This window comes from Neofelis nebulosa, chromosome 3 (genome assembly GCF_028018385.1).
Source record: "Neofelis nebulosa isolate mNeoNeb1 chromosome 3, mNeoNeb1.pri, whole genome shotgun sequence".
Taxonomy (NCBI): domain Eukaryota; kingdom Metazoa; phylum Chordata; class Mammalia; order Carnivora; family Felidae; genus Neofelis; species Neofelis nebulosa.
In genome coordinates this window covers 137,505,868-137,524,680 of record NC_080784.1, presented here as the reverse complement: position 1 = coordinate 137,524,680, position 18,813 = coordinate 137,505,868, and the positions used below count along the sequence as shown (strand labels likewise).

Here is an 18,813-nt window from a genome sequence, read left to right as displayed (position 1 = left end):
GATGTTGTTCAACAGGCACAAAGCTTTAGTTGGGCAGGATGATCAAGTCTAGGGGTCTGCTGTTCAATGCTGTGTTGACACAGCTGTTCAACGCTGTGTTGACAGCTAACCAGATGGTATTGTACACTTCAACATTTGTTAAGAGGGTAGATCTCAGGTTAAGAAGTCTTCCTAAGGGGAGCCTGGTGACTCAGTTGGTTAAGCATCTTACTCTTGGTTTTGGCTCAGGTCATAATCTGGCAGTGTCAGGAGTTCCAGCCCTGCGTTGGGCTCTGTGCTGAGAGCACAGAGCCTGTTTGGGATATTCTCTCTCTCTCTCTCTGTCCCTCCCCTGCTCACACTCTCTCTCTCAAAAATACATAAACTTAAAAAAAAAAAAAAAAAAAAGAGAAGTCTTCCTACAATAAAAATAAAAGTTAAAAATTGGGGTGCACCTGGGTGGTTCAGTCAGTTGAGCGACCGACTTTGGCTCTGATCTTGTGGTTCATGAGTTCGAGCCCCACATCAGGCTCTGTGCTGACAGCTCAGAGCCCACTTCGGATCCTCTGTCCCCCTTTCTCCGCCCCTTCCCTCTGCCCCTTCCTCACTTGCACTCTCCCCCAAAATAAATAAATATAGAAAATAAAAGAAAAAAAGTTAAAATCGGTAAGTTCAAGATTAGTAAAGATGGGGGTAGGCTGCCCCTAATTCTTTCACTCAGCAGATTCACTGAGCAGCTGCTCCGCCAGGCACAACTGTGACCAACACGGATGGCCATCTCAGCCTCTGTGTAGCTTACGCTTCCCTGGGGAGACACCACATAGCATCTGGCCCGTCTCACTGTGGTAGATGCTACAGGGAAGGACAAAGCAGAGGAGGGTGGAGATGGAAAAATCAGGGGCTGGCAAATTGAGATACTGCAGTTTGGTCAGAAAAGGCCTCCCTTACAAGGTGACATCTGAAGACCAAAGTGGCTGAGGGAGGAAGAGGAGCACAATTGGGTTAGGATCCTCACAGGCAGAAGTTCAAGTCTGGGCACAAATGCGCAGGCAGAGCAGAGCGAGTGTGGGGGCGGGAGCCCCGCTGGATTCAAGCAAGGAGGATGCCAGCAGCCCAGCTGAGAATCACAGGGGTCAGCAAAGGCAGAAGCAGCCCGTCCTTAAAAGGAATTCACTCACACTGTATCTCTGTAACCGACTGTAACTCAGTCGGTTAAGCATCTGACTTCGGCTCAGGTCATGATCTCACGTCGGGCTCTGTGCTGACAGCTCGGAGCCTGGAGCCTGCTTCGGATTCTGCGTCTCCCTTGCTCTCTGCCCCTCCCTGGCTCTCTCTCTTTCAAAACTAAATAAACATTAAAAAAAATTTTAGAACAAGGAAGATGAAATTCAGTGGTGTTGACACCTCTACAGAACAAAGGCAGGCAGGCAAGCAGGCAGAACAACATTTGCAGATGACCAAAACCCAGCCTGGAGGGAAAACAATCGTAGCAGAAGAGAATTTTCCGGTAAGGCTTTGCATTCTATAGAACTAGAAGAGTATGAACTCAATTCCTATCAAGGATGAGATGATAAAATAACAGAATGGTATGACAGTGAAGATTGCAGAGCTAAGAAAACAAATGTGGCGAGTGTCATTCTTACTGAATTAGAAACAGCACGAAGTTGAACAGACTTGCTGGAAACTGAGTTACACCTCCATGAAGGCGAGCCTCTTGTTTAGGACTAGAAAGTTCTTGAAGAGGGCGGTCATGACATTTTTGAATCATCCTCAAGGTCCAGTGGCAGAGGTATCAGCAGGAACACAAAAGCCACCTTTGGAGAAGGCAAAATACATCTATGTGGGTGGATCCAAATTTGAGCCAGACGCACACTTGATAGCATTGCTCAAGTAGATCCGTTCCTTCCTTTTGTGCAGAATCAGCCTGCAGAGCCAGACTGTGATCCTTGGTTTTACACCAAAGACTCCTCAGGTTGGCCAGGGTTTATTTCTCTCTAATGAGGTTGCAAAGGAGTGGCTTCCTTTTATGAGTAGAAGTAGCACTTAAGGTATAGCTTTTGTTTGGAATTTGAAGTTGTGCTTGAGGGCAAGTTAGTCAACACACAAGTTGTCTGTCTTGAAATAACTGTCCTCTGCTGCGGGATGCAGCTTACATCTTTCCCTGGTAGAGCAGGAGGAGCGACAGCTGAAAGCCAGGGTTGAATTTCTAGTGTTTTATTTTCTCAATAAAGTACGACATGATTATGCATGAATAGTGAAAAAAAAATCTTAAGTACATTTTCACGGCAGTCACCACTCCCGCCCCTCAGGAAAAAAAAAAAAAAAAAAAAGGAAACTGGGAATGGTTTGTAAAGAGCTTTGGCCTGGGAGTCCAGAGCTTAGGCTGAGAATGAAACTCAACACCAGCACAGCTTTAGGACCAGCAAACACCTCTCTGAATCCCTTTCCTTTCGGGTTAAATGAGGGTTTGGGGCAGTGATTTCTAGGGCGACACTTCCCACACTTAATATTCTGCCTGTTGTGGATCTAACTAAAGATTAACAACCTGCCAGTGGCTTGATTTGGGCTTTTAGAGATGTTTCAGCGCATTCCTTTTATGTTCATATTTCACATTAACACACTATATCGAGGACATATATGTCAGGCACTACGTGTCCTATATATGTTACCCAATTTAATTCTTACACCAATTCTCTGCGGGCAGGTATCATCCTACAAAATTTACATGTGAGGAAACTCAAATGCTGAGAGATAGCCCAATTTCACTGCAAGTGTTAGAATGGGAACTGAGCCCCCAAGCTGGCTTTCTGCCACCCTGTTCCTCACCAGTATATTGTGAACTGTACCTAACATGAAAATGTTACTATTTACAGTTTTTTTTACTTGATCAAAACTTGAAAGTCTTGGACTAAAGAATGGACTAAAAAAAAGACATTAGAAGACCTCAGACATGCACTCTTGGGGTCTGTGTTGTGTTGAGCCATGGAGGTGGTATTCGGATAGCTGGGTGTGGCCGCCAACAGAGGGTCCTGTGTGGCAGGGCTTGGTCTTAGGCTTCGTAGGTTTCAGGGGGAGCCCAGTCGGAAGACCCAGGCCTAAATTAGGGACCTTTTTCCCAAAAGAGATTGTGTACATGCTTCTTTGCAATTTGGGGAGTATCCTCACACATCTTTTCCTTGGACCAATACTTCTGGTTCACAGAACCCTAGGAGTCCTGAGCCCCTTTTGTGGGGTCTGCAAGATGAAGATTATTCTCACAATACTAAAACATTATTTGCACTGATATTTGTACTTAACTGAGGTACAGAAGCAATGGTGAGTTAAACTGTTGTAATGTAAGCACGAATCAAGCCAGGGGCACCAAACTGCTGGTAGGAGTCATGATATTCTTTACTTCAAGCACACTCTATAAAAAAAAAAAAAAAAAAAAAAAAAAAAAAAAAAAAAAAAGTACCCATTTCACTTAAGAATGTCTTTGGAGAAGCAGTAAAATTTGCTACTTTTATTAAATCTTGAAATTTAAGTTGTGTGACATAAAATGAGAAACACCCAGAAGGCACCCCTATCCCCAAGTGCAATGTTGGTCTGGAAGAAAAGTACTGGGTCAACTGAACTGGGAGTTGAGCTAGCTGCTTTTCTCACTGCACAAGGTGTTTATTGAAGAACTGACAAACTGGGGTTCTTTGGCAGAGATGTTCTTGAAATTAACAAAGTGACCCTGTTGTTTCAAAGAAAACAGCAAACTGTTGCCAATGATAAAATTTTAGGTTTTAAGCAAAAGTTCTACTTTTAGAAAACTTGTATCCACTATGTGAGTTCGACTTGGAATTTCCTTAGAGACTGCTTGTGATAATTTGATATTATAAATGATTTTTAAAATATATTTTGTAGTGCAATATGTCAAATACTTAGAAGATCTACACACACTTCAGTAGTAGTAGTCATGTAGTTCGGTACATCAGTGAACCAAGATTTTCTAAATGATCGATGTGTGGGTAGAAAAAAGATGGGTTCACAATGCCAGATGGACCAATGGCCTTTAAAGTAACAAAGTATCAAAAGTTCACTGATGTAGTTCCAGACGCCATAGAGTCATCAAGCTTTAAGAAACAAACTATTATCGGGGCGCCTGGGTGGCGCGGTCGGTTAGGCGTCCGACTTCAGCCAGGTCACGATCTCGCGGTCCGTGAGTTCGAGCCCCGCGTCGGGCTCTGGGCTGATGGCTCGGAGCCTGGAGCCTGTTTCCGATTCTGTGTGTCCCTCTCTCTCTGCCCCTCCCCCGTTCATGCTCTGTCTCTCTCTGTCCCAAAAATAAATAAAAAACGTTGAAAAAAAAAAAATTAAAAAAAAAAAAAGAAACAAACTATTATCTTTAAAAAACAATAATCTGGAGAGGCTATTAAGAATCCCCCTTCTCCACATACCTGTGTGAGGCTGGATTTTCCTCATATGCTTCAACCAAAATGAAGTATCACAAGATTGAACGTAGATGCAGATTTGAGAATCCACCTGTGTTTAAGTAAGCCAGACATTAAAGAAATTCGCTAATTGTAATAAACAGTTCCACTCTTCACTAAATTTTTTTTTTTTGGTTTAGGTTTCCTCCCCGCATTGAAATATATAATGGTTTTATCATTATATTTTATTACTTTTTATCATTTTATTACTTTTATTATCATTACTTATAAATGAATTAATACATGTATTTTTAAAACCTGTTTTGATTTCTAATACAATACTATTGATCGATGCAAACCACATAAACAGAAACGTTAGGGTCCTTGATGGTTTTTAAGGATCAAAATGCCCTACAACTGTAAAGTTGAGGAAGCACTATCTTGACCCCTCCCTCCTCACAGGTAGCCATGGACACAGGAAAACCTGATGCACTGAGGGCACTTCAACAGGGGCTTCTCAAGTTCACAGGCTGGGGAACCACTGCAGCCTCCAACTCTCCACTCCTACCTCCAGGCTCTCCAAAACACCAGGCTGGCTCTCAGTGTGGTAGCTCGGCTTGGTGCCATTTCTAGCAAAAGTCAAAAGGAACAATAAATAAAAAAGAGCTTTGGAATGGGTGGGGAAGATGAGAACAGCAATAAAGCAAAAAAGACTAAGTCAATGCTAGACCTATTCTGTTGGCCTGGTTCCTCTTCGATGCTCCAAACAGGCTAAAATGAGGGGTGCGGATGTAATTTTATCAAAGAGGAGAGGCAAACAGCAGATGCGGGACTTAGTGATCATTTGCACGTTTGTTCTTTAAGCCCCGAAGAATTTCAGCACTGCTCATCTTCTTGAGGTCACTAGAACTAGGAATATTGCATTAAAGAAATGGTAACTACCCTGTTTTCTCTAAGCGGCTGTTGTCTTAGAAGTTCTCGGCCTTCCGATATCTTTGCCTCTAAAAGGAGTTGCACTGAGGTGGCATTTGTAATAGGCACTATATCCTCAAGTTTGGGACACTGCTGTTCAAGCTTCAATTGAACTGGGATTTTGTTAGTTATCTTCAGAAAGAGGAAACATGAAGTTGCTAACGTAGCCTATATACATATAAAAAGTATTTTCTAAAAAAAATAAAAGTGTTTTCTATAGTCTTCTTTATTGGGAAGGCAGTTTTAAAACTAAGTAAGCCAGTGGCCAAAGGAATGGATTTGTGAGTCCTTAACTCTTGAAGACCGAAATGTAAAGACTAGCTTATGACAATAGATGCTGTGCTTCTAGAAAAAGGGCAGGATACCAAAATATTCCTGATACGAATATGGTAGGGGGAGGAGACAGATGATTTACTATTGCTTACTTTTCCTAATGTGATGGAGACAGAATAAGGCTCACAGTAAAAAAGAGCCAAAACTACACGATGCAGACTTTGTCCCTGGGTCCATTCAAGTTTGTAGGCGTGTCTCCAGAAGTCACTTGCCTCTCCCTGTGGCCATCCACACAGCACTCATCAGCCCCAGGAAGCCAGCACAATTGGGAAGCTCAATGCAGAAAGCATTTAAGGACGGATCAAACCAGAGCTTGAACCAGACCCTCACAACAAGCATTTCTGTAAGCAGGAGCTTCTGAAAGATAGATTCACGACTAGAAAAGAACTATACAAAGTTGAGGGACTTATTTGCCTTCTGTTTTGTTTTTCCTTCCCTGAATAAACTGGCTTAAAAACAACTTTTTTTCTTTGGGTGGTAAATAGTAGGTATTTATTTGAAATGAAAAAAAAAAGTACCTGGACTACTGCATTTAATCATGTATTGTAATTGTGTTACTCTACCTTTTTGCATCAGAGACAGATATACAATGAACATTCAGTTATCACAGATTGCACACTAGATAGTAAATCTTCAGGCCTTTTACATAACCACCAAAGAACAGATATTGGATTCTGCAGTATAGTACAAACGTCCACAATCAATCCAGTCTTAGCCAGTATCTTCAATTTACTTCTGTTGCTGTACAAATAATTGGCCATTACTAGGGCTTACAAGTTAATAACAGGACAAAAAAATATACATTGCACTGACACAAAAAGTCAGCTGTGTTAATAGTCATGCAACAAGTAACCAAACTTGCTGAAATTAAAAATACTTTCTAAAAACAGTTTTAACGGCATAAATAGTTTATACACAGTTCATTTACCAAAACAAAATGTATTTAAATGATACAAAGCAAAAATAAGTTTCTACCAACTTTATACATAAGAAAGTGCAAAATAACTTATCTAGAGTGTTTTGCTATTATCCAGACGGATGGCTGCTATGGGCAGCTATTTTCCTCTTCAGAAGCATGACATTACAGTTGCACACTATACACAGACGTTAGAATAAATGAGTGGATGGATAAATGGATGAATGAGCAAATGAGCTACAACGATCAGGCAGGGCCCTGTGAGGTACTCTCAGAGAAAGAATACAGGCCACACAAAGGTGGATGTACATGCTGAGAATATGCGTCGGTAAACAAATTTACATGGAACACAGAAAGACATCCAGAGAAACGATTAGTTGATGTATGTGAGTGTACTTGCATGTGTGAGTGGTTTGTGAGTTCTGCATTAGAAAGCAAAAAGAAAAGAAAGTCCACCGAATAAAACAGTTGCCCACAGCACCAGCTGCCAGAGGAAATACTATCATGAGGGTTTTGGTTTCCACCTTCTAGTTATGGAAGTTGTGTCGGAAAGTTTAAAAGTGTTCATCCCATATAACTTCATATTACATAGAGGAATAACCTTTAAGTAACTACATACACACATTCATATATTCAAGTCTTTAAAGAACACCTCTGCCATTGGGTTTGGGGTAAACACGGTTCATAGACACGAGGAGGACGCTTCTTTTAAAAAGTGTAGAATAACACTGCTACAACTCATCTATAGGGCCGGACAGGGGCGAAGCCCACGGTTACGTGATGGCACAATTCCTGCCACTGTTGAACATCCAGCATTATTTATTAGAATTGAAGTAAGATGGTGGGCAGGGAGGGGTGTGGGGGAGGGGAGTAAGACAGGAAGGAAAACAACACAACTTTTCTTCAAGTGAAAGTATTAATGCCGATAATCCTTTTATTAACAAGTGTATTTGAACTTTTAGAAATGGAAGTGTATTAATCGATTTTGATATGTAATCATAAATAGACTGTAGGCTCAAACCTAGGTAAATAAAGGTTTAAATTTAGTAAGCATAAGGCACTAAAGCAGCCTTTATATTTTCTCTTGGAGACCTAGTTATCAGGAAGAACAAATTTGTTCTTAAGCTGGTTTCAGCCCATTAGGTACAAGGTTACTATTGTACCAATGCCTATTTTTGAATGCATGTGCATATATGTGCATTTTAGTGCATAAGTGTGCCTGTCACCAGGGCCTAAAGATGAAAAGTTGGGAAAGCCAGAGCCACTGTCCTTTGTATGATACCTCCATGAGCATGTGAAGGTCTGTCCTTCCTTGCTTGGGCCATAAATAATTCTACATTTTTTTTCAAATCACAGGGCTTTTAGAATTGTTCATAATATTATCACTAAATATCTGAAAATGTTAAAATCTAGATTAGTTGTTTCATTTGTTTTATATATATATACACATATATATATGTACATAACACACATTTAAAAAAATCCCACCACCAAAGCCTTTTTTTCTGTAAACTAAACTTCTCGCTTAGCCCCAACCAGCTTTAGTCTCCCTGGATTTGTGTGTTCTGTATCCAACTAGTAGAACAAATTAAATAACTAAATATTAAAATACTGTAATTATATTCATAGCAAAAACAAAAAAATAGACATTGATACAGTATAAATCTCACTGTTTTCAGGTAGATGGCATTAAATGGTAAAGGTTAATTATAAGCAGTTCTGACATGATCCAGTTTTACAACAAGGTTTATACGTTAATTCTGTACACTTTTTTCATGTTTTACCCTTTTTTGAAAATAAGCTATAGTAGAACATTAGTGCCACCAAAGACACATACTTATTATGTTCTATGCAAGAGAAGCTAATTTGGGTTACATGCAAAAATATTTCCATTAGTTGAGGCAGGGCTGTTTCCTGCATTGCATCAATCACGTGACCACCGACCGCTATGCAATGCTACGAAGTTACGCTATGGCCACACAGCAGTCCGGACAGAAGTTTACAAGGGGCCTTAGGACACTGGAACAACACTGAGGTGGCACACGGCCAGGTGCAAGATGCCCAGCTATTTCCAGGCTATCTCATGGCAGGACTCTTATTCTCCCACACTGTTTCCTAAAGAAGGTCCACATTATTTTGGTTACTAGCCTAGTTTAAGTGGAGATACTGTGGGCAACTTGAAAGAAAGGACATCGGGCACAGAGGCTGGGTTTGAAAGAAGGGAAAAAAGACCACAGATAATGTCTTTGAGGATTTAAAAAACATATTTATAATTAATTTGTGAGAGATGTCAGACAAACCGTAAGTAAGTAGTTCACTGAGTTAGTGGTTTAGTTTGAAGTCTCATGTTACAGACAGTTAAGTCCTTATTTAGAAAAAAAGGCCTTTATACCTATTTACAATATACACAGTTACTTGCAAAGAAGTCAGATTTACAACCATTTTCTAAAAGCCTTTTTTTTTGTTGTTGGTGGTGGTTTTTCCAAATAAGGATGAGTAGATCTATAAAAATGAGACGCAAGAAAAGACAGTTAATATGTGAGGATTTTCTCTTGGAGACAGCTACTGGTAACAGGGAGAATCGGATATTGGAAGAGTCGCTCCTAGGAACCACCTTCTGTTCTTCTTGTGCTGTTCACCCGAACAGTGTCTGCCCCATTACTGCACTCTACACCCGCTTGTTCACTGATCCCTTTGAATTCAACGCTTCAAACACGTGGCATGAAGAGAGGCGTAAACGGAGACTGTTCTGATGCCTTCTGAGCTGTGAGCCGTGCCAGGAATCGGGAAGGGGGTCTACAGACCGCGGTCTGCAATCGGCTTGTTGAATCTTCAACAATTCCGAGGCCCATCCTCTGAACCCCTCTCATGCTGTAAATTGTAGTAACAGTTCTGACACACGCGCACCGGGGATGAGATTTTCAAGCGTTTGATTTCTGACTGAAACCGACTGCACCTAAGGGAAAGGCAAAATCAAGTAGTTACAGGTACTCTCCGTGGTTGATCACGGCACTGAGAAATACAAACTTAAGAATTGAACAGAAAGCTTGTGCTATAAAGCCAAAGACCCACTGGTTTGTGTCATGTGGCTGACCCAGGACCAAAACAACCTGCCATATTATTTGTTTCCATCTATGAAGAAAAGTAATATTGAACCAAGAAAAGCTATATACTTGACTGGAGAGAACTTCCTTTTTTTTTTTAAAGTTAAGATTTTCCTACAGGGCGAAGCCAAGGGGTCTAACCAGCTGTGAGGCCATTCTTCCTGTGTGACTGCTTCTCGTGCCCTATGAACTTGGGAGGGAAGCCAGTGTCTTTACTTGGAGCTTGCCTTTTTTCTTGTGGCAGAAGATTTACTACTCGTTTTAAAAGACTCTTACGTCACTATCAAGTTCCTTTGGGCTTTTAAACACCCCGTGATCCACTCCTCAGTCATTTCTTGAACAGTAGTTTGGCTTTTCTGTCTAGTCCAATTGTTCTCATTTTCTGTTTATCCTGACAGAATTCCTTGAAGAAGACTCTACTTACGAGGTGTTCAAATTCTTTAAAAAGTATTCCTATTCCTGGAATAAAGCAGGGTATGACCTTGGATGTGGCATTTAATCACTCTAAGCTTGCCTTTTCACAAGACTGAAATAGAGAATTGTATTTCATCCATTAATCTACCAGTAAAGGTGTCCAGGGAATAACTGAAGTGCCACCAGCGTTAGGAGTTTAAAGGGCTGTTCCTGGACTTTGAGGAGACACTCAGAAGCGCTAGGCCCCGCCCAGACAGCTCTTCCTTCCATGCCTGCTCTATCATAATCAATCACTGTTAGCTGGTTGTTCAAATAAAACCTCCATCTAACATCTGATAGCAATGGAAAATTTAAAGAACTACCTACCTTTAAACAATATTTTGAAAATTAAACACTTCAAAGAACAATGTGTGCCAGTGTACAAATGGGGTGTTGACTACCACAAATTCCTAGATTACTAGGTTTTATAGAGTGTGCTTCTCAAGCACAAGACAGAATCCTCTGCCAATCTCATAGAAAGTCCCATAAGGAATAATGGCTGGCACCGACATTGTGGCTACTTGATCTTGAATCAGACTTCCCAAGAAAAAGGTTTAAGGTATTAAGTTGGAAAATAAAAACAAAAAAACCAAACCAAAACAAAAAAAACTATAATAACATCTTTTACTGAACACCTGTATTGCCAGACTCCACACTTGGTGTTTTGCAAAACTCATGCACATGATTTCACTGAATTCTCTCAACACCTCTACGAGGAGAGGTAGAATTATCCACATTTTTACAGATGAAAAATATGCTCAGAGAGGGTTAGTAACTTGCCTGAGATGACAGAATGGACAGTAACCCAGTGAGCATTTGGTCAGTGTAAACCCAAAGACCACCGCCTTTTCAATAACTGGCTCAAAAACAATTATCCAGTCCGTGGTTTCTGTGAAAGTATCTCTACAGTAAAACAATGTAAGCCTTAGAGACTTCTGCCTCCAGGATCCTTTCCCTTTTCTGTCATGTAAAGTGAGAACTGTACATGCATAGATGGGACCCCATAGATGGGACCCCAGAAATGGCATCCAAATCAACCATGGGGGGACAACTGGGAGATGAGAAAGATCCCCACTACACGCCATACCTCCAAGTATACTCCAAATGTATTTGGATCTAAAACCCTAAGCATGAAAAACAAAACCCCAAAACTTTTAGAAGAAAATAACCAAGGCTGTCTTTATGGTTTCAAGACAGGGAAAGCTTTCTTAAGCCACAAAAAAAGGAAAAATCACAAAAAGTAATAAATGTGATTACAACAAAATTAAAACTTATGAGACACTCCCTGGATGGCCCAGTCAGTTAAGCTTCTGACTTCAGTTTAGGTCACGATTTCGCGGTTCGTGAGGTCGGGCCCCGCATCGGGCTCTGTGCTAACAGCTCAGAGCCTGGAGCCTGCTTCGGATTCTGTGTTTTCTTCTCTTTCTGCCCCTCTCCCGCTAGTGTTCTCTCAAAAATAAATAAGCATTAAAAAAACAAAACAAAACCCTTATGTGAAAGAAAAAAACGTATATAAAGTGAAAATGTACATCACAGACTGGCGGAAGGTATCTGCAAGATGTAATGAAAGACAAAGAGCCCAGAACATCTAAAGAACTCAAGTGGGGGGGTGGGGAACCCAAGCAAACCTAAAAGGACGATGGGCCACATCAGCCGAGAGGAAGTGCCAACGCCCTGTAAGCATATGAAAAAAGGGTCCACTTCAGTAACAGTGCAAGTGGAAACCACCAAGCTCTGCTGGCTACTGGCCTGGCAAAAGGGAAAATGTATGGCAACTGCAGGCATGGGTGAGACCTGGGAGAGCCCGCATGTCCTGCCTGAGGTGGTGTCAACCAGCACTGCGGTCCTGGAGAGTGTGTGACATGTGGCAAGACCTAGCGCAGCTCAAGAGCACGTGTACGATCTGTCATTCTGTCCTGGGGTACCTCCTCTATGGAAACTCCACTGCACATAAAGAGGGCATTTACACAGATGTGAGTTGCAGCGCCGTTCAGAGTATGGGTAAAATGAAAAATTCCTGTAAGGGCCCATCAAAAGGGAAGTAGATAAACTCTGTATGTCCATACAAAAAAATCTAGGACAACAGTTAAAATGAAAATATTAGAATAGTTATTTACATGAGTGACTTCAAAAACAATGTTGAGTAAGAAAAGGGAAGTTTAGGGAAGGTACAGAGAGTATGCTGTATTTATGTAAAACGGAAAACACATGGTGGTTTTTATGGAGACAACATGCGCTCAAAGTATAAGACACGGAGAAGTGTGATTGGTAAGAGTGAACATCCATAATGTTTTATATGCAAATCTGATGGAAGAGTAGCACCTTCTTTTCTGAGTCATGGGGGACCACGTATTTGTAATGATTCTTTCCATATTTTTTAAATGTTTATTTATTTTGAGAGAGAGAGAGAGAGAATGAATGAATGAATGAATGAATGAATGAATCCCAAAGCAGGCTCTGCACTGATACTGCAGAGCCTGACGTGGGGCTCCAACTCACAAACCGTGAGATCATAACCTGAGCTGAAATCAAGAGTTGGATGCTGAATCGGCTGAGCCACCCAGGTGCCCCTCCCTATTTTTCAATATGACAGAAATACTTCACAAATGTGATAAAAAAAAAAAATGAGAAAGTGAAGGCTGGTTTAGGCTGACACAACACTGTGGGGTAGGGATCCTGGAGCAAATCAGAGAAGCTCCATGCAGGGCATAATTAACATCTCATCTTACTTCTGGCAGAAGAGCTGGCCGCAGTTCCTGCAATGGTGCCGTCTTTCTGTGAGAGAGAACCGCACGGAGCAGCCTGAACAGCTGTCACCTCCTTCATCCTTCACCCAGTGGTCAGCAGCGGAACGGCCTGGCTGGTCACTCACAGACCAGCTGAACACTCGGCCTCGACTATCGCCAACGAGGATCCTGCTGTGATCCCTACAGGAGACACGACATGACACGACATGGAGTCACCTCAGGGAAGGCCTCAGCACAGCCACGCGGCTGAAAAGCTCTTTCCGTCACTCTTGAGGTTCTCCAGTTTTCCGTGGATGTGTGTGCTGGGGTGGGGGCTGCGTGTATGAAGAGACAAAAACAGAACTGAGCCCCAAATGTGCACTTTCTTCTCAACTCTCTGGATCAAACTTGCTGTAACCTCCAAGAACAGATTTTAAAATCCACACGCTGGCAGGTTTCTTCTTCTGGTTCATCTGTTTAAGCAACATCTGATATTGCAAACGAAATCTCTTTTCCCCACAGACTGGTCTGGGGTGTCTGGGCCTGGGCTAAGCAAATGACTCAGTGGGGAGGAGCGGCTGGAAGCGAATGGCACTTACTTGGAGACGCCCAGGGCGGTGATCTCTGCCGGGTGTGCGTTGTCCTTCCGATCAAAGGCCGTGTGCATAGTTAGCTTACTCCTGAACACCAGCTGACGTTCCCACCGGTACCCTGGAGTGCACAAGTGCAAGACATGACCCACTGAAGTCAGGGTGCTACAACATACAGTCCCACTTCCCAGTAGCTGCTGCGTCAACTTGAAGGTGAAGCACTCTAGCTTAACACCGATAATGGGCCAGGTCAGAGAAGACCTCATTCGAAAAGATAAATGCAGAAATGAGCAGATCTTCAATGCAAGAAGATCGAATTTCTCCAACTGAGGACCTGAGCTCTAACAGGCAAAACCCGCAAATACGGTTTTATTTATCTATCTGTAATGAGTAACTTGACCATTTTCAAAAGCTTTTATGGTTTGTGAATGAATGAAATTTTGGGCGTCAGGTGTTCTTTAAGAAATGCCCAACATATAGTAAATAGAATCTCAAAGTCCATTTCACATAAGAAACTTAAACGGCTGTCTCTGGGTGGTTGAAGTCACAGGGACAGGCGCAGGGACAGCCAGAGTCCACTGCCTCACTCCACCAACCTGCACACCCCCCACAAAGAGCAAGAAACAGACACCAGACTGCAAGTTACCAGGCTTCAATCTGCTGTAATTCCGCACTTCAATGGGATTGGGGTGAGGGTGGTTAAGGGGCCCCTGCAGATGGGCTCTGGCCTGGCCCTCTGAATAGTTCACAAATATGAAGCCATCCTTCTCATCCAGACTGAGCTGGTCAGACCAGCGCCTGGAGTCATCGGAGCCACTGTCAGTGCACCAGACAGCCGTTGCTCTGCAGGAGGCTGCCCGGGGCCGGTGGCTGGTGCTGCTGGGCTGGCTAGGCGTGTCCTTGGGATCCTGGCTGGCGCTCTGCTCATCTGCTTCTGAATCACTGCTGTCCTCGTCCTGGGCTTCCTGCCCTGGGTAATGCAATGGGAGAATTAGAAAACATACACACACACACACACACACGTGGTGGTCAGATCCAGCTTTGTCCCACTGGTATTTTTCCTCTACCAGTTAAGACACAATACACAAGATATTTTAAGGTAAGTTTAACAATAAAAGAAGGGGCACCTGGCTGGCTCAGTGGGTTCAGCGTGTGTCTCCTGATCTCGGCTCAGGTCGTGATCTCATAGTCATGAGATTAAGCCCCATGCCAGGGATCCTGCTTGGGATTCTTTCTCTCTCCCTCTCTCGCCCCTCCCCCGCTATCTCTTGCTCTCAAAAAAAAAAAAAAAAAAAGGAAAAGAATAAAAGGAAAAATTCCCAGAATTTTCAGCTAGATTCAATATAGCAAAAGAAAAAAAAAAAAAAAGGTAGAATTTCTGAGTCCAAAAGAATGCTTTGGCTAAAATTCTTAGCTTGACAATCATTCTTTACCAATCTGGCCAAAACCTGACTCTGTGAATTTCTCAATGCCTGCCACACACTCCCCAGCAAGGTTCAGCTGGGCAGCAAGAACTCCACTCTCCAAGCAGCCCTACTCCTCCTCATGGCTAATCCACATGTGCCCTGGCCCTGTGAGACGCCTCTTCCCAATCTCAGTGCTTCCCAATGTTACCTGTGGATTCCTTGAACAGCTATATGCCTCTTGTCTTTGAATTCTCACCCCAGACTATTATTTTTGGATAATCTTTCTATAAGACAGTGGCCAGCTTGCGGGAAGGGGCCCCAAGCACAGTTCCTTCCATATAGCAGTCAGTATAAATGAAAATCTAGATGAATCAATTATTGACGAAAGCTTTAATCCAAGATTTTGTGGGTTTTTTCCTTCTTTCCAGTGTTATGCATTTCCTCAACCCAACTCCCTACTCTCTTGTGATAGAGTCTGCTGGAAGGAAAATTTGTAAGAAATAAAAATATAGAGTTATAAAAAAAGGAGAGCAAGAACAAATGTGCAGCACCAGCCCACTATACATTTTTTTTTTTTTTGGCAAGACAGTTTGCCTCCCTTGTACTGACACTGGTAGTCTAGTTGGCTAAGTTGGGTGATTTGTTTTTCATTGCAAAGGCTTATAACTATGAGCTTTAAGGTCTTCTTTGACAAGCAGTCTTCAAAATGACTTTGAGGGGCGCCTGGGTGGCTCAGTCGGTTAAGCGTCCGACTTCGGCTCAGGTCATGATCTCGCAGTCCGTGAGTTCGAGCCCCGTGTCGGGCTCTGGGCTGATGGCTCAGAGCCTGGAGCCTGCTTCCGATTCTGTGTCTCCTGCTCTCTCTGACCCTTCCCCATTCATGCTCCGTCTCTCTCTGTCTCAAAAATAAATAAACGTTAAAAAAAAAAATTCAAAATGACTTTGATTTCCAGTGCAACACTGGCTTGCCTTCCCTTTTGCCCAGAAAACTGCTCTCATGCCATGCCACTCCCAAGTTGTTGCAAGTCAATCCTTCCCTGTGGGCAGCTCTTCCCTCTGCCATGCTACCAAACTCTGTCCACAGTATGAATCTCTAAAAACAAAGACATAGAAGATAGAAGTATCTCTCCTTCCTGAATGTGACCTCCTTCTTCACCTTGACCTTCTCCTTCCTGAGGTAGACCTCCTCCTTCTACCTCACTTCTTCATCTCATTTTCTCACTTAAAACCTTTGTTAAAGGAAAGGACCCACTTTTCCTTGGACCGCTTAACCCGGTGTCTACACACAACAGGTAACCCCAAATACTTACTGGATTGAACTGAATTTTTATGCCCCCAAACACCCAGAAAACCTTTTTAATGGAGCTTCAATGGACTATGTAGAAATTTACATGCTTTAAGGTAATACAATCATAAATGCCCTGTCCACTGGATCACGTGTTTTCTGGCAATGAAAGTAGAAACTATTTTCGGCTTACAAAGGGAAGTGATTTATGCCTTTCTGATAAGACTTTCCCCTTAGTAACCCCTTCATTTCATCAAACTCATGCTCAACTCCCAGCGTACAAAAAGTTAATCATGGGGAGACAACCTGAAGGTCAAAGTTAAAATCCTGCTCCTTTCCAGGACGTCTCTTGAACCAATCGTTCTAAATCAAAGGAGGGTAACCTCTCTGGAATGGAGCAACCCTAAGCGGATCTCAGCCTGGGTTCACGGCACTGTTTCCAATCATTCTGTGTAGCAATCATTTCTATCTTCCTTTGGAAAATTTTCAAGTGTTTCACAAATCACAGATAATAAGAGTACAGAGTGCCAGGCTTCAGTCTGAATAAAAGCCCTTCTTCAGCAGGGCTGAAGAGTGGGGATTCTGGTCTGCCTCCATGAATACTTTGCCAACACGATGCCACCTTGTCATCCACACTGAGCCTGACAGGCAATGGGTAAAACAGGTCTGGGACTGAGGGCCATCTGACTTGTCCACCACTATGTCCCCCAGATCTGTTTTGTATTTTCAGAGCTGAAAGTCCAAGCCTTTGGTACTCTGGGAAGCTAGCAACCATATTTATTATGGGATGAGGAAGCCAACTACAGACACCAGCACACCAAGAACTGCCCAGTGAACTGGAGGAACGTGTGCACGCCTGCCCTCCGACTTCACACGCTAGGGGGCAGTCGTGCTTCGGGCAGCAATGCCCCACCAGCCTTAGGCTACTGTTCATGTTGTTCGATGTAAATTTATGCAGAGTGACTTAAAAAAATACGAAAACTATTGAATAATTAAAAAGTACTGAATACCTATTTGTGCTTCTGGACAGTCTTCCTGCATTTCTAGGACTTCAACAGGCTCAGGAGCTGGTGTTTCAGGAACTTGCAAAAATTCCATTCGCCAAAACTGAATTTAAGTAGGAGAATAAAAAAGTTAAGCAGCTTAAGGGAACAATTTACATGTTATTGGATGAAGATGAGCTCTTGGGGTTAAGCGGATATCTTCTATTATTATGTATTATTAAATTTCCCTCTATCTTGAAAAATGTGGGAGAGGACTGTGTACACACGCTGCTTCCAGAACTGGGTTCCATGAGATGTTAATGGATGTTTCGTGGCAGAGGGAAAAGGACTGTGGTCAAGTAAGTTGGAAAAACATGGCTCAACTAAGCACATTTTATTTCCTACAAAAGCCTCGGAGAGCCTTGCACACACACCAGTATATGGTCTAGGTCTCCAAGAAGGTATGCACTAAGCAGGATCCCCATGTGTATCTGGCCACGGAGCTTTTCCTTAAGGCCTCATGAATGGAGTCATCTGAAACACTGCCACGGAGACAGCGTATGTCGGGGCATGCCTGTCGTCTGAGGCGCAGGGTGTGGCGTGGCGGGGACTGGGAGCCTCATTTCTCTGAGCCTGTGACTGTGACTACAGGGCAGCAATCAGCCGCCCTGTGCTTCTACAAAGAGCACAATTAAAGAAAAGAGGCACAAAGGAAAATCTCCTGAGACAGAACAACCCAAGCATTTGAAAAGACTGTAAAAGTAAATACTCCGTGGATTAGATTTTCTGCAGAAGTCCCATACAAAGAAACCTACGAAAAGGATAAACTAGAATTCAGGCAAAATCATCCAGAACTCTAGACAGGGATTGGACAATGGGAGTCCTCTGAAAGCACTTTCCAGCTCTGTGATTCTCTGCAGAGAAGAAATAGTTCCCGTTTTCCCTAAGAAGCCATGTGAGAGGCCAAAAAGCCAATACTTTTGCAATTTACATTTAGTGATCCATGGTGACAGGGAAACCCTGTTCAAGCGACGTTGGGTCAAGCCGTCCATCCAGGGGTTAAGAGCACTAACAGATTGACTCAATGGGAAGGAAAGGGGCCAAGTCACTGACGTTCCCTGCGTCAGAGAACACAGAGGCTGAGGCTTGAGTCTGAGAGTTTGCTCAACGATACTACAACCTGTTCAGGGGATCTTTCCACCATGAACAGCTTCACAAGCTTCAGGTAAACCGGGACAGCAAATATCTAGTGTGTTTCCTCACAGAGGACTTACCCGGACCACGCCATCTGAGTGTCCCGTTACTATGACGTTCTGTGTATCCCACTCGTTCATCTCCGACACGCAGCAGCAGACAATCTGCTGGCTCCTGCCTGTGAACGTGTTCACACTCACGATAGGGTTCCCGTTGATGCTCCACACGTGGATATACGTGCCAGCGCAGGACACGATGTCCCCCTGAGAACGTAAAACAGCCTCTTCACTCTCTTTGCTCCCTGCGCATCACATTCTGGGTTCAGAAGCAAAGTAAATCTTCGGCCTAGCTCTCAAAAAACCTTTTAGTTCTTCGACTGGTGACTGGGGAATTTCTGTGCTCGCTGAGCAGCCTCTTAAAGAATTCATGGTGTAGGGGCTGCTGCAGTCGAGGCGATCTCACATGGAGACAAAGG

The 18,813-nt window shown here is 43.0% G+C and overlaps 1 protein-coding gene across 12 annotated transcripts in view; it reads right to left on the bottom strand.

The window, feature by feature from the left end:
• Window positions 1-6,208: 6,208 nt before the first annotated feature.
• The window catches only part of WDFY3 (WD repeat and FYVE domain containing 3), a 279,689-nt gene continuing 267,084 nt past the window's right edge, over window positions 6,209-18,813 (bottom strand). For all 12 annotated transcript variants that reach the window (XM_058721996.1, XM_058721995.1, XM_058722004.1 and 9 more), the window contains 6 exons: window positions 18,419-18,601; window positions 17,172-17,268; window positions 14,117-14,440; window positions 13,480-13,591; window positions 12,884-13,081; window positions 6,209-9,553 (listed from right to left, as the gene is read on the bottom strand). In XM_058721996.1, coding sequence (XP_058577979.1) covers window positions 9,430-9,553; window positions 12,884-13,081; window positions 13,480-13,591; window positions 14,117-14,440; window positions 17,172-17,268; window positions 18,419-18,601 — 1,038 coding nt within the window. In that variant the 3' untranslated portion in view covers window positions 6,209-9,429. The remainder of the gene's footprint in view (window positions 9,554-12,883; window positions 13,082-13,479; window positions 13,592-14,116; window positions 14,441-17,171; window positions 17,269-18,418; window positions 18,602-18,813) is intronic.